Source organism: Pituophis catenifer, unplaced genomic scaffold (assembly GCF_029215685.1).
Source record: "Pituophis catenifer annectens isolate HBS135680 unplaced genomic scaffold, rPitCat1.0.hap2 SCAF_15, whole genome shotgun sequence".
Lineage (NCBI taxonomy): Eukaryota > Metazoa > Chordata > Lepidosauria > Squamata > Colubridae > Pituophis > Pituophis catenifer.
In genome coordinates this window covers 15,748,802-15,763,506 of record NW_027256895.1, presented here as the reverse complement: position 1 = coordinate 15,763,506, position 14,705 = coordinate 15,748,802, and the positions used below count along the sequence as shown (strand labels likewise).

The 14,705-nt window shown below is 35.5% G+C and overlaps 1 protein-coding gene across 1 annotated transcript; it reads left to right on the top strand.

Annotated features, from left to right (window-relative positions):
- Window positions 1-3,550: 3,550 nt before the first annotated feature.
- On the top strand, window positions 3,551-12,460 carry LOC139324434 (vomeronasal type-2 receptor 26-like). The gene is made up of 6 exons (XM_070954147.1): window positions 3,551-3,750; window positions 5,389-5,680; window positions 6,590-7,447; window positions 8,723-8,950; window positions 10,093-10,219; window positions 11,565-12,460. Exons 1-6 carry the CDS (start codon window positions 3,551-3,553, stop codon window positions 12,458-12,460), a joined length of 2,601 nt encoding a protein of 866 aa, XP_070810248.1.
- Window positions 12,461-14,705: the final 2,245 nt, after the last annotated feature.

Sequence of the window (14,705 nt, the reverse complement as noted above, 5' to 3'; positions counted from 1 at the left end):
ATTTCCAAGTGACAACAAAAATACAAAATCTCAAGAGAAAGGGACCACAGAAAAACAAAACATCAACAAATATAAAAACAAAAACAAAACATGGACAAATAGCCAACACAAAATAAAGACAGACACACTAACTAAAAAGGAAGCAAGATATTTGCATGATAACAATAGTAAACCTGAAAAAACAATTAGAAACACCAGAAATCAGATGCCAAATAAATATAAAGACTATATAATGCATATGGATGATGAGTCAAAGACACCTAATACATATGAGGAAGTGTTAAAACTCCCTCGTGAAGAAAAAGAAAAATGGGAATTAGCAATGAAAAAAGAAATGGAAAGCTTACAAGGACTAAACGTATTTACACCTGCAATCGCACCAAAAGATAAAACAATTATTGGTACCAGGTGGATATATAAAATTAAGAACTTAGAGGGAGGCAATACCCTATACAAAGCCAGACTAGTTGCACAAGGTTATGCACAGAAATATCCGGAGGATTACACTGACACGTATTCCCCCACAGTAAGAACCGAGAGTGTCAAAACAGCTCTAGTGGTAGCATCAGCACTTAATCTCGATGTATTCCAATATGACATACAGACAGCGTACCTACACGCAAAACTAGATAAGGAAATATATGTAAGAGCACCCCACAGTCAATACACAAACAGAAATGAGACTTGGTTGTTAAACAAGAGTTTATACGGGTTAAAACAATCTGGTAAACGATGGTATGATTGCTTAGTAAAAGTACTTAAAACCATGGACTTCAATGCTACCACTGCTGATAACTGTTTTTTCGTTAAAAAGGGTGATGATTACATGGAATTTGTATTGATCTATGTGGATGACATTTTATACATAGGAAAACATAAAGAGAGAAGAGAAACCTTTGTAACTAAGCTAAATGAACATTTCTCATTGAAATCTTTAGGCAAAGTAAACAAATATCTTGGTGTTCAAATTAATAAAACAAAAAGAGGATTCAAACTTACTCAGAGAGATAAGATCATAGAGCTTTTAAATAAATGCAATCTAAGTAATGCCAAACCTTGTGATACTCCTATGCAAACTGACTTTCTAAGAAATACTGATGAATCATCCCCTGAATTCAAAGATAACACATTTTATAGATCAGTCATAGGTTCACTTCTTTATATATCTAATTGGACAAGACCAGATATCGCTTTACCCCTCAATTTATTATCCAGACATGTCAGCAAGCCAACAATGTACCACTGGGAAGCTGTTAAAAGAATATTAAGATATCTGAAAAGTACACTAGACTTTTGTTTAATGTTGGAACCTAACGATAATAAAGAACCAAAGCTTACATGTTATGCAGATGCAGACTGGGCTGGAGACACATCATGTAGAAAAAGTACATCTGGTTATATATTCCTCTTAAATGACTGTCCAGTTTACTGGTACACTGGTAAACAAGAATTAGTGGCCACTTCAACGACAGAAGCAGAATATGTTTGTTTATCTAAAGCTGCAAATAACCTTGTATGGTTTAATGATTTGATTTCAGATGTTTGGAAAAAACCTGCTTTACCTTTTATTATGCATGAAGATAATAAAGCAGCTATTGAAATATCCAGATCTGACGCCATTGGACAAAGGTCCAGACACATAGATATAAAATTTAAACATGTGAGACAATTATCTCAGGATGGATTTATTAAAGCTGTGCATTGTGAAACTTCAGAACAATTAGCTGACATATTGACAAAGCCTTTACCTACCAAGCAGCATAAATACTTAACTTCTAAATTGTATGTTTTGTACTGTCCTGAATCTGAATGTAATTGGTGTTGTATAACGAATCGGCATTTAGAGGGGGATTTGTCAGATGTAAATGCCTTATTCTATAATGTGTAAATAATATATGAACGGGGTATCAGGGGTTAACTTATTCTTCACTTCTTAATGTATTCATGATTCACCACTCCCACATCTAGCTCCACCCATTGTATATATAAGGAGCTGTTTGCCCCCATTTACTCGCTTCTACCTATGAATATTCAGTGAATATAGAATGCCTATTGTAAATAAAAGGAGATATATTTAAACCTTTAACTCTTACTAAATTTATTGAGTCTGATCCTGAAAAATATTGCAACAATTTATATCATAAATATCTTTTTAATAAATCTGCTTTTTACTTGTTCATGGTCTCTGTTTTACTTTTTATGAGGTTTGCTGTTTTTTTTTTAATCTCACACTAATATTTAGTGGGCAAGGAAAGTTTTCACTATTATTTATTTATTATTTATTTCTTTATTATTTTCACTATTGGGAATGGACCTAAAATCTTTGGTCCCAGCTTTTTACTAGGCGGCTTTAGTCTTATGTATTTAGTTGATAGATAAACCCAATCTCCCACACAGAAAGGAGGTTGAAGAGATTGGTGTTTGTCTGCTTGCTTTTTGTATTCCTCAGCAGCTTCCGTGAGTGCTTTTTAAGTATTCTCCCAGCCCTTCCTCAGCGACTCCATCCACTAGGTCGGGGTCATGGAGGAGAGGGGTTCTCTGGGCAGTTCGGGCATGGGTACAAAGTCCATGCTGCTGGTGACCTGGAAGGCAGTTAATCTGGTGCTACTGTGCACGGCGTTGTTGTAAGCCTCTTTTGCAAATGGCAGCAGGCCCCTCCAGTTCTCTTGTTGGCAATCCACATGGCATCTTATATATTGTTCCACCATTGTGTTTGCTCATGCCACAGCTCCATTTGTACTCAGATGGAAAGCCGAGCTAAGTGTGGCCTTGAATGGACCCGACCGATGTCAGGAACTCTCTCCAAAATTTAGCTGTAAATTGGACTCCTCGATCCGAGATGACCCGTCAAATCCTCCGTTGACTTGGTTGTTGAAAGCTGGCTGGGAAGTGATCACATGACTTCAGGGTGCTGCAATCCCTATAAATGTACAGCATTTGGGTTGCTAAACACCTAAATTTTGATCATGTGACCATGGTGATGCTGAGCCAGTCATAAGTGTGAACATTGGTTGTGAATTTTCTCCTACAATGCTTTGGCTGAAGCTAATATTTAGTGGGCAAGGAAAGTTCAAGGTTAAATAATAATTAATTTTATACTTGGCATTACACACTGCATCCATCCCAAAGGACTCTGAGCAGTTTACAGACCTATTCCAATTATAAATGTTAACAAAACAAATGTCATGATATAATTAAGTTACAAATAAAATAACCCTTAAAAACTCCAACGAGATTCACTGAACATCCATTGATTTCCCCTATAATTACCTATGGAGTCTTAGTTATATAGCTTCTATTCAAATCCTTGGGGATGTCCAAGGGGTAACCCCAAAAGAACAGGTCAAGATTGAAAGGTGTTATTAACTGTGGGACCAGAGCTAGAAATGTAACAATCTGCTCTTTGAGAAAGGATATATATGGAAGCTATTCTAATTAGTGAGAGGGGTTATTATTATTTTTTTTGTCATGTTTCATTGTTGCAGACAGAAGTGGTTCATTTATGGTGACACAGATATTCTCAAAGAAGATGGTATTTTTCATTGTAGTAATGGCAGGGTTACTGCCAGGGTTTACATGCCTTACTCCTCAGATTAATGCATGTGCTGTGGGGAAATCTCCCCTTATGAAGCACAAGTATTTTTTGTCAGGTGATTTCATCATAGCTGGGATACTGTCTCAGTTCTACATGATATCTGATCCAGTGCGTTTCAGAAGGCATCCATCTGAAGAACTAGTTGATGAGCACCTGTAAAGACTTTCTCTTCTTAACTGTAGCATATCTCAAATCAGATATTCTTCTGTAATAGGATGCTTTGACTGAGTTAATTAGTATTATTATTTGCAACATAAATTATTTCTTCTGTTTCTTGCTGGTTAGTCCCTTCGTTCTAACATAATTTGCTACCTTAATAAATATATATACACACCCACATTTACAGTATGACAGATCTCAGTTCAGTGATTTATTAAAATTTCATATTAAGCTTTTCTCGTTTAATTACTTTAAATCAAATAAGCAATACTTTATGATGGGATCACTTTTTGTTGCCAATTAAATGGCATCATTTCCTGATTTAATGGTTGTTGTGAATATTAAGGAAAAATGGTGCTATATAACACTGTAAACTTGATTTCTAAAACAGGTACTTCAGCAAACATGAAGCAAAAATATAACCTCTAATGAAAAAGCTACACTTTACTTGGGATAAGGGAGCTTTCTAAGTCTATTATGAGCAAAGAAAAAAAAAAGATTTATATACAACATTTGCCTTCAAGCATGTTTCTTTGAACAAATTTTTCATATACACAGAAACCCCCTGAAGGAAATAGAAAGGGATGATGCTACTATATATCTAATATCATATATACATATACATATACATATACATATACATATACATATACATATACATATACATATACATATACATATACATACACACACACACACACACACACACATATTTGCTGATAAAGAAATAAAGGGAGACTAGTATAGATCTATTTCAAACTATTTAACTCTCATCAGCTAGCCATACCCTTACTCGGATTCGAACTTGGGCTGCCTGCATATTAATCAGTTGTATTAACCACTGAGCCACAAGTTCTCCTCCCTTTATGCAGGCAGCCCAAGTTCAAATCCGAGTAAGGGTATGGCTAGCTGATGACAGCGAAATACCTTGAAATAGGTCTATACTAGTCTCCCTTTATTTCTTTATCAGCAAATATAAATTTGGTATAAAATGGTTTGTCAGGAATGCAATTGTTTGAGGGCTCCTGGATGGAGCTGAAAGGCAAAAGGGAAGCAGTATGCTTCCTCCCATATTGGGATAGACAAGGTGCCTCGACAGAAAACCACTATATATATATATATATATATATATATATATATATATATATATATATATATATATATATAAGATAATAAGATAATATATAATAATAAGATACAGTAATAAGATAATAACAATAAGATAATATATAAACTAAGAAGTATAAGAATTATATGTAGATGATAATATGATTATTAAAGCCCCTTCAAGCAATTTATCTCTCAGTGGAAATTGTTTATAATGAATGAAAGAGCCATAACAGTCAGCCTTCATCCACTAAAAAAAAAGTACTTTATGTTTTTCCAAAGAGGATTTTCTCCTTCATCAAAAAAATATGTTTATAACACTCTGAAATATTTTTGCAGACTATTTGAATTCAAGTATTTCATTAGATTTCATCATATTAGAACATTGTACAGTTTCTGAGTGCTTAGACATTTACATAATTAATTTACATGCATGTGTCATGTTTAGTTGAAATATTTAAAAAGTATGCATAATGTCACATTCTTTAAGAAATGAAATATGTTTTGGAATATATCTCTTATTGCAGATTTTTCCTACAGAACTATCAACATATTCTGGCATTGGCTTTAGCTGTGAAAGAGATCAATGAAAACAACCGCATTTTACCCAATGTGACTCTGGGTATGCACCTCTCTAATAGTTATTTCATGGCGAGGTGGACATACTTGGCTTCAATAGAGCTTCTCTCAACACGGGGCAGATTCATCCCCAATTATAAGTGTGATTCCAAGGATAGGGCAATATCTGTTATTGCAGGACCTAACTCTCACATCTATCCCTACGTGGCAAACGTCTTGAATGTCTACAAGATGCCCCAGGTAAGATTTGCCCTTGAATGAAATGTAATGGGCTGTGAGAAGAGCCTTGAGAGCCAAAGTCTAGACAATGATCTGATCAAAAGCATCTGAGCCCAAACCAGAAAAGAAATTTGAGAAAACAACCCAGAATGGACTCTTCCTTGTTCTTTCGAATGTAAAGGGAGACAAGGGGGAAATTCTTTTAGATTTGCAAAATCAGAAAACCAAAATCATGAATATTAAACATTCTTTTAATATACAGTTACAGTAACAAAAGACCACAAGTTTGCAAAAAATTTTTCCCCTCCTTTTACATTTTGAAAGTTATGTTTACAGTGGAAGAAATCAATTAAGTCATTTTATATTAAATTTTGTAATTTGGAAATAAATAATTGGCAATTCAAAGAGAAATGAAAAAAATATATATAGTGGCCAGATGAGATACTTTAGATACTGTACTTGATTTATTTCTCAGTCTTAATCCAAACCCATTAATAATTTATGGTTCCTTGACTGACTTATTAAATACACTTTGCATAATTGTAATTTGCCAACAGTGTTCAAGTGGTGCTCCAGTTGTTTGGAGATTGCACCCAATACATTTTCATGGCTGCCTTTTTTTACCATGTTTTAATAACCACATTAAGGATTCATGATTTAAAAAAATTCAATGTACAATATTATTACTTGGGAATAGTTATTTTGCTCTTTAAATTCATTTCCTGAATTAAGGAACTTCTCAGGTCTCCGGCTTTGTACTAATACTACAATAACAAATGGTTGAATGAATATTCTGTACATTAGTTGTTTCAGAACATAATTAGAATTTGGTTATTACGGAATTATGGAATAAATTAAGAGCAGATTTTTTAAAAAAATAATGTTTCATTTTGGAAAACCATGCTTCTTCTCCCCCCCCCCCATATTCAGCTGACATATGGGTCTCCTCCAACGATAGATGACAAGATGCAAACTGTTTTCTTTCATCGTTTTTTCCCAAATGGTGATCAACAGATTATGGGTATTCTCCAGTTGCTGCTGTATTTTAGATGGACATGGATTGGACTGATTTCCCAACCTGATGTGATTGGAGAGAGTTTCGTACAAAATGTTGTCCCTTTGTTTTCCCAGAAAGGTGTCTGCTTTGACTTCATAGAAGAGATGGTCAAGGAGACATTTTCTAATGATATTTTAAGTGTCCTTTCAGATTTTCGTAAAACATACGTGATTATGATGAACAGCACTGTCAATGCTATTATCCTATATTGTGAAAACCAGAACACTATGTTTTTTAGAATGTTGCCCAATATTGAAGAATTTGTAGAGGTATCCATTGAGGAAAAAGATAAAGTTTGGATAATGCCAGCCCAGATGGAGTTTACCTCACTTGCACTTCAAAGAGCTATGGATATGCATGCCTTCCATGGTGTTATAACTTTTATAGCTTCTTTCAAGGAGATTCCTGGATTCAATAAATTCCTTCAGATGAGAAACCCAAGTTCAGAAGCAGAAGACCATTTAATGAGAGTGTTCTGGGAGCAGGCTTTTCAATGTTCTTTTCCTAAAGATAAGTTAGACGAAGATATAATAGTCTGCACTGGAGAAGAGAAGTTGGAGAATCTACCTAAGTCTGTGTTTGATACCATCATGAGTGGGCAAAGTTACTGCATCTACAATGCAGTCTATGGTGTGGCACATGCCTTACAAGCCATGCTTTCCCTCAAATCCAAATTCAAAACAAGGATAGAATTTGGGAGAGAAATATTGTTGGCTCAAAAAGCATGGCAGGTAATAAAAGAACAAATGAATATTTCCTATTGCTGTTCGGTCTAATGCAATACGCTGTGTCACAGAGGTTATGGCCAATGAGAATGCTGGAGTAATGTTTTTTTTTTTTTGAATATCCGTGATTTAAACAGTATTTATTTTGTGATAAGTTCTGTATAAGAATACCTATTAGCATTATCTGTTCTGATAAAGCCACTGTCAATTAAATATGCTAAATACATCAGCTTTCCTAACAAATATAGCTAGTAGTTAAGTTACCTTTTAAAAAATGAAAGGAAAAAAAATATGTGCACTTAAAATTTATGTATTTTTACAAAATATCACTTTTGCACTAAAAGAATGAGAATTGTCACATAAAACACCAGAGAAGTCGATGAGATTTTCATCAGAACTTACAGTTGCATTTCTTCTATCCATTGAAATGGATGTTTGTACAAAATATAATCTTTTTCTTTATCCTGAATGAGAAGTTCTTAGAGAAAGTGCAAAACATATTTAAAATAGTAGTGTGTTTGTAACGCATAGTGAACAGCTTTTTCTATAGATTTTAGTTTTACAGGGTATGAACTTTGAAAAAGGAAAAATCTGAGTTACTATATACAATTACCATTTTTATATAGTTCATAAATTACTTACATTTCTTCTTCCAATAGCAAAACTGGTTTCTCATGGCACATCTATTAATTTATATAAATATGAGCACGCTTAAGAGGGGAAAGAACAGGTTGCTACACATGTAGCATTTTAATTATTATATATATTTCATAAAACAAAATCAAAAATAGAAATGGGATGGAGAGTAGCATTTAGTAGTCTTGAACAATATTTTTGCCCTGCCTCAGATGAAAAGCTCTACTAAATTAACATTGTTGGTTTTGTTCTTTTTTCTGTTTTCAATAAACTTGTCACTGTTTATATATATATAATGTCAACCATATTATAAGAAAAGTCCAGTGGGTGAATTTAGCTTCAGACATGATGATTTTTTAAGTCTCCTGCCACTCTATTTTTCTCTTGTTTTGAAAAACCTTTGAAGTTGGGAAGATATAACAATGCTACAAGAATATGGAAGAAAGAATTAAGATACAGTAGCATCTCTGATTTTGGCAGACATTCGATGCATCTATGGCAGTGAAGAAATATTGAATGAACAATTATTCTATTAATGTGCCCAATCATATTAAATGAACGACCTTTAACTTAATACTACTGATTCTTTTTTCTTTCCGTTCCTTCCTTCTTTCCCATTAATTGTCTACCTCTTCTTCTGTTTAGCTCCATCACTATTTGAGAACCATTTCATTTAATAACACGGCAGGAGAGAAAATTTCCTTTAATGAAAATGGGGATTTAGAGACTGGATTTGACATTATCAACTGGGTCACCTTCCCAAACCAGACCTTTGTTAAAGTCAAAGTTGGAAAGATCGACCCAACAGCTTCTCCGGATAAGCTATTCACCATTTCTGCACAAGACATCATCTGGCCCGCCATGTTTAACCAGGTATAGCCTGCTCAGATTTCAAACTGTGTGTTCTTCCCCATCCCATTTTGCTTCCAGAATTATTGATTTGAATTGATCTAATCCTTCAAGCTAAAACTGCAAACTGCAAAAGTGAAGAAATAGAGATAGTCCTTGAATTACGACCACAATTGAGCCCAAAAATTTATGTTGCTAAGCAAGACACTTATTAGGTTTTGCTCAATTTTATGACTTTTCTTGGTACAGTTGTTAACTGAATTACTGTAATTGTTAAGTTAGTAACATACTTCTTAAATTATCTGGCTTCCCTTTAATTTTGCTTGTTAAGAAGTTCCGAAAGATCACATGATCCCAGGACACTGCATCCATAATATATACGAGCCAATTGCCAAGCATATTAATTTTGATCAGCTGACCATGTGGATGCTTCAATGGTCATAAGTGTGAAAAACGGTCATAACTCACTTTTTTCAGTGCTTTTGTAACTTTGAAATGTTGAAGTGAACTGTTGTAACTTGAAGGTTACCTGAAACGACCAGAAAACTTAAAATACAAAGATTGAAATCTTTGTATAAAGGTAAAGGTTCCCCTTGCACATATGTGCTAGTCGTTTCAGACTCTAGGGGGTGGTACTCATCTCCGTTTCAAAGCCAAAGAGCCAGCACTGTCTGAAGACATATCTGTGGTCATGTGGCTGGCATGACTAAATGCCAAAGGCGCATGGAACGCTGTTACCTTCCGACCAAAGGTGGTCCCTATTTTTCTACTTGCATTTTTACATGTTAACCCTGGTCCAAAGAGAAAACCTCCACATTGCTGTGACCAAAGTAGAGAAAAGAATTGAAACTTGGGGTGGGGGAAGGTAATTCATCTCTATTTCTGGCTAATTTATGCATGGAAAATAAATTCTTCTGGATCTTTACATTCACCTAGCCAAATGATGCTATCTTCCTGGATCTCCAATTTTTAGTATTCCTATCTCCAGTTTTGATTCTAGTTTCCATTTTTTGCAGTAGTTCCACTGATTTATTACAATTGCTCAAAATCAACTGATTTTTGTGACACTTATACCCTATTATTTAAAAGTAAAATTCACCCTGAAATTGAATTTTCTGATAGAAAACTTGTGATTTTTAATAAATCCTGCTTTCGCTTCTTGATAGGTTCAGCCTCTTTCTGTATGCAATGACAATTGCTATTCAGGGACCAGGAAGAGGAAAATAGAAGGGAAGCCGTTTTGCTGTTATGACTGCATTCCATGTGCAAAAGGGAAAATTTCAAATCAGATGGGTAAGAGTTGCTTTGCAAAAAACTATTAAGACTCCTTAATTGTGATTCAAAATGCTAATATTTAAACCTCTTAAGGCAGGGGTGTCAGACTCGTGGCCCACAGGCCGGATGCGTCATGCGCTGGCCATGCCCACGTCCAGTTTAGCGAACAGGAAAAAAGTCGTGATATGTGACGGGATGACTCCTAATGACACAAGTTTGACACTCCTGTCCTAAGGAGACTTTTAATGTCATGACTTAAATTGCTTCATAAATTTAAAAATTAAAGGATATATATAGAATTCAAGAATAAATGTTTGGTTCGAGTAGTTCTAGTTTGTTACAGATAATGGCTTCTGATTAATGCAGAACTAAATAATTAAAGGATAAGCCCAGTGAAAATCTATTTCTTTTGTAGGATGAGGGATTTTCCCAAGAAAGCTAGGAAAGAGAGAGAGGGAATAAATGAAGGGAGGTGGAGAGGGAGAGTGGGGGGGACATTATATATAAAAGAAGAACAAATTAGAATTAGAATCATAAACCACTGTGTAAGTAAGTATTAGACAACTATTCAGACTCCTTATAGTAACTGTGATTCAAAATGCTAATATTCAAAACTCCTAAGGAGGCTTTTAATATCATGACTGAATGAATGACATTGCTTCATAAATTTAAAAATAAAAGGAATATTTCAGAGAATCTGAAAATAAATGACCTATTCGGGTTGTTGCACATTATTGCTTCTGATTAATGCAGAACAAAACTATGAAAAGATAAGCCTAATGAAAACCTTTTTCTGTTGTAGGATGAGGGATTTTCCCAAGAAAGATAGAAGAGAGTGAGAGAGTGAAGGAAGGGAGGGGAAGAGGGGGAAGGTGGAGAATATGCATAAAAGAGGAACAGGGTAGAATTGTAATCACAAAGCAATGTGTAAGTATTAGATATTCTAGTATACATACAGCATGGCACTAAATCAGGGGTGAAATGCTATCGGTTTGGCCAAACTGGTAGAGATGGCAGTGGATGGTTCAGAGAACCAGTAGTGACAGCAGCGTGAGGCTCTGCCCACCTGCCCGGTCATTGTTACTTCCTGGTTAAAACAGGAAGTAACCAGGAAGGGTAAAAAACAGTTTTTTTACCCTCTGCGCATGCGCTGAAGGGTTTGCACATGCGCAGAGGGTCCGCACACGCATGTGCCCTTCCGAACCGGTAGGGAAGGTAAGTAGATTTTACCCCTGCACTAAATATACTGTACATTAAACAGACATTTTTAATACATCTCATTAATCAGCTCTTCTATCAATTAACTAACTGTTCCCCTATATTACTATTTCTAGAAATGGATCTTAATGCTTTCTTGTTCCAGATGCAGTTGATTGTTTCCAATGTTCAGAAGATCAATATCCAAACAAGGCTCAAAATCTCTGTATTCTGAAAACAACAACCTTCCTGTCTTACAGTGAGCCACTGGGAATCACCTTGGCCACTGTAAGTCTCTTCTTTTCCTTCATCACAACTTTGATTCTGTGTATCTTCATTAAAGAGCAGAACACACCCATAGTCAAAGCCAACAACAGAAATCTTACCTATATTCTTCTCATTGCCCTCCTCCTTTCCTTTCTTTGCAGCTTACTCTTCATTGGAAAACCTGACCAAATGAAATGTCTGTTGCGACAAACTGCTTTTGGCATCATCTTCTCCGTGGCCCTTTCTTGCATTTTGGGGAAAACAACCATTGTTGTTATTGCTTTCATGGCCACTAAGCCAGGCTCCAAAATGAGGAAATGGGTGGGGAACAGGTTGGCCAAAGGTATTATCCTATCTTGCTCCATAGCACAATTCACCATTTGTATAGTATGGTTGGCAATTTCTCCCCCATTCCCAGATTCAGACATTCACTCCATGGCTCAAGAAATTGTCTTGGAATGTAATGAAGGTTCAGCTATCATGTTTTACCTTATCCTTGGCTTTATGGGGTTCTTGGCTTCTATCAGCTTCACAGTGGCCTTTCTAGCCAGGCGGTTGCCTGACAGCTTTAATGAAGCCAAATTTATCACCTTCAGCATGTTGGTCTTTTGTAGTGTCTGGGTATCATTTGTTCCCACCTATTTGAGTACAAAGGGAAAATATATGGTGGCCGTGGAGATCTTCTCTATTTTGGCTTCGGCAGCTGGGTTACTGGGCTGCATCTTTTTCCCCAAATGCTATATTATTATTTTTAGACCTGATTTGAATACGAAGGGACAGTTAATAAAGAAATGATTCAGACTTTGTTTATTGGTGTGATGCATTAAGTGTTTCCCTGATTGCAACAATAAATGTGGGATTCATTTCGTGCCAGAATTGTTGATTTAGTACCATATAGTTAAACATGTAATAATCATCTCAACACAAATTTCTATCAAAAATCTCTCACATATATTGAAGAGAAAAATTCATATGAACAAATCTATAACCAGGATGACAAAATTCTATCAAGTAACACTAATTCTGGTTCCCTTAGGTAGAATTTTCTAAGTGGAACAAATACTGCATCTCAGATTTTAAAAATATGGAAATTTTCAGCAGTTACAGCATTTAGTGGGCATGGCGTTGGAAATAATATTTGAGGAATTTTTCATTATCCCAATCCACTAAGTGGATTGGAGAAAATTTCTCATCAATGAAAAATATTTCAGGCTCTAATGTAATCCAAATAATGCATTTCAGTTCCCAAAGATCTCAGTAATTGGAATGGAAATTACTAATAGAAGCTTCTGTTTCCCTTAAAGCCCTTGTTCGACAAAACCTGAATTATACATCTAACCTTTGAGTTGGAAAACTGACCAAAGAAACACCTACAGAAGAGTTTTAATGCATTGCTTATTATTTTCAAACACAGCAGGTTTTAGTAAGTAAGTTTACTTAGTAAGTTTCTTCTCAGAGTTGTAAAACATGCTTTGATCGGAACCTTTCAGAATATACTATGTAGATACTTATCAACTCAGTTTTGAATAATGGCACTGCTGCTTGAAATCTGTAAAAACTCCCATGATTTACTGATAACATTGAGATAGTTACCGCCCAATCCTGAAATATGCCTCTAATATTTGTTGTGCATTTCTGGTCAGATGCAATACATCTAGGCATAGAGAAGACCTCATCTATCTCATCTTGATAATGTAAAGTTTTCGCTTCAAATCATTTGAGTGAGCAGCTGTTGAAATATGAAAGTTACGATTGGTCAACACTGTCCATATAAACAATGGACTTTGGATTCGACAACTGTGCCACCCTTACCATCAAATGGAGAATAGTAGTGAAAACTGAAGGAATCAAGATGTCCTATAGAAATAGCATAAAAGGTAAAGGTAAAGGTTACCCTCGCACATACATGCTAATCGTTTCTGACTCTAGGGGGCGGTGCTCATCTCCGTTTCAAAGCCGAAGAGCCAGTGCTGTCAGAGAACATCTTCGTGGGCATGTGGCCGGCATGACTAAATGCCAAAGGCGCATGGAACGCTGTTACCTTCCCACCAAAGGTGGTCCCTATTTTTCTACTTGCATTTTTACACGCTTTTGAACTGCTAGGTTGGCAGAAACTGGGACAAGTAACGGGCACTTACTCCATTAGGCGGCCCTAGGGATTCAAACTGCTGAACTGCTGACCTTTCTATCGACAAGCTCAGCATCTTAGCCACTGAGCCACCGCGTCCCCTAGAAATAGCATACAAAATGCTAATAATATTACAATAGCTGTGCACCCAAAATAAACATAGTGGTGATAAATATGCACATCAGCCAAAATTCAAACACCCCCAATACTTTAGCTTATTATTTCATTTTAGAGTAATTGAAGAGAGAGATACCTTTAAAGAGTGAGATCCAAATTTAATTCAATTATTTTGATTAATTTGTTGTTTAATTAATGATGAATGAAATTTCTATTTGAATTTATCTGTTTTAATAAAAGAGGGACTAATGATGACATGATAGCAGTGTTCCAATATCTAAGGGACTGCCACAAAGAAGAGGTAACCAATCTGTTCTGAAGGTGGAATGAGAAGCAATGAATGTGTTGCATCCAGAAAAGTCAAAAGTTGAAAGGTTATATGTCAGAAAACATGGGTAGTTAGTGACTTACATATTGAGGGCTACATATTCTTTTAATTTCCAGCAGTACTCATAATAGGACAAGGGAACTATTGAAGGGAGTCATGCATTCAGATTACTCTACTAGACTAGTTCAAATTTACCAAAGCATGAGGAAGAAATTTCATTAATATGGAGGAACATCAGGATTTACACTGGTTGGTCCATGTTTTGCTGTCCCTTTTTTACCTGTATTGATAGCAGGTAAGATGCTTTCTGACTAGGATCTAATCCTGGTGATTTTTGTACTTCATAAAGGGAGTACAGAATTAACAAGGTAACTAGTATCCCATCCACTTACAGAATTACATAATAACATAGTTGGTACGGACCTTGGAAGCCTTCAAGTTCAACTTCCCTACATCATTCCGGACAA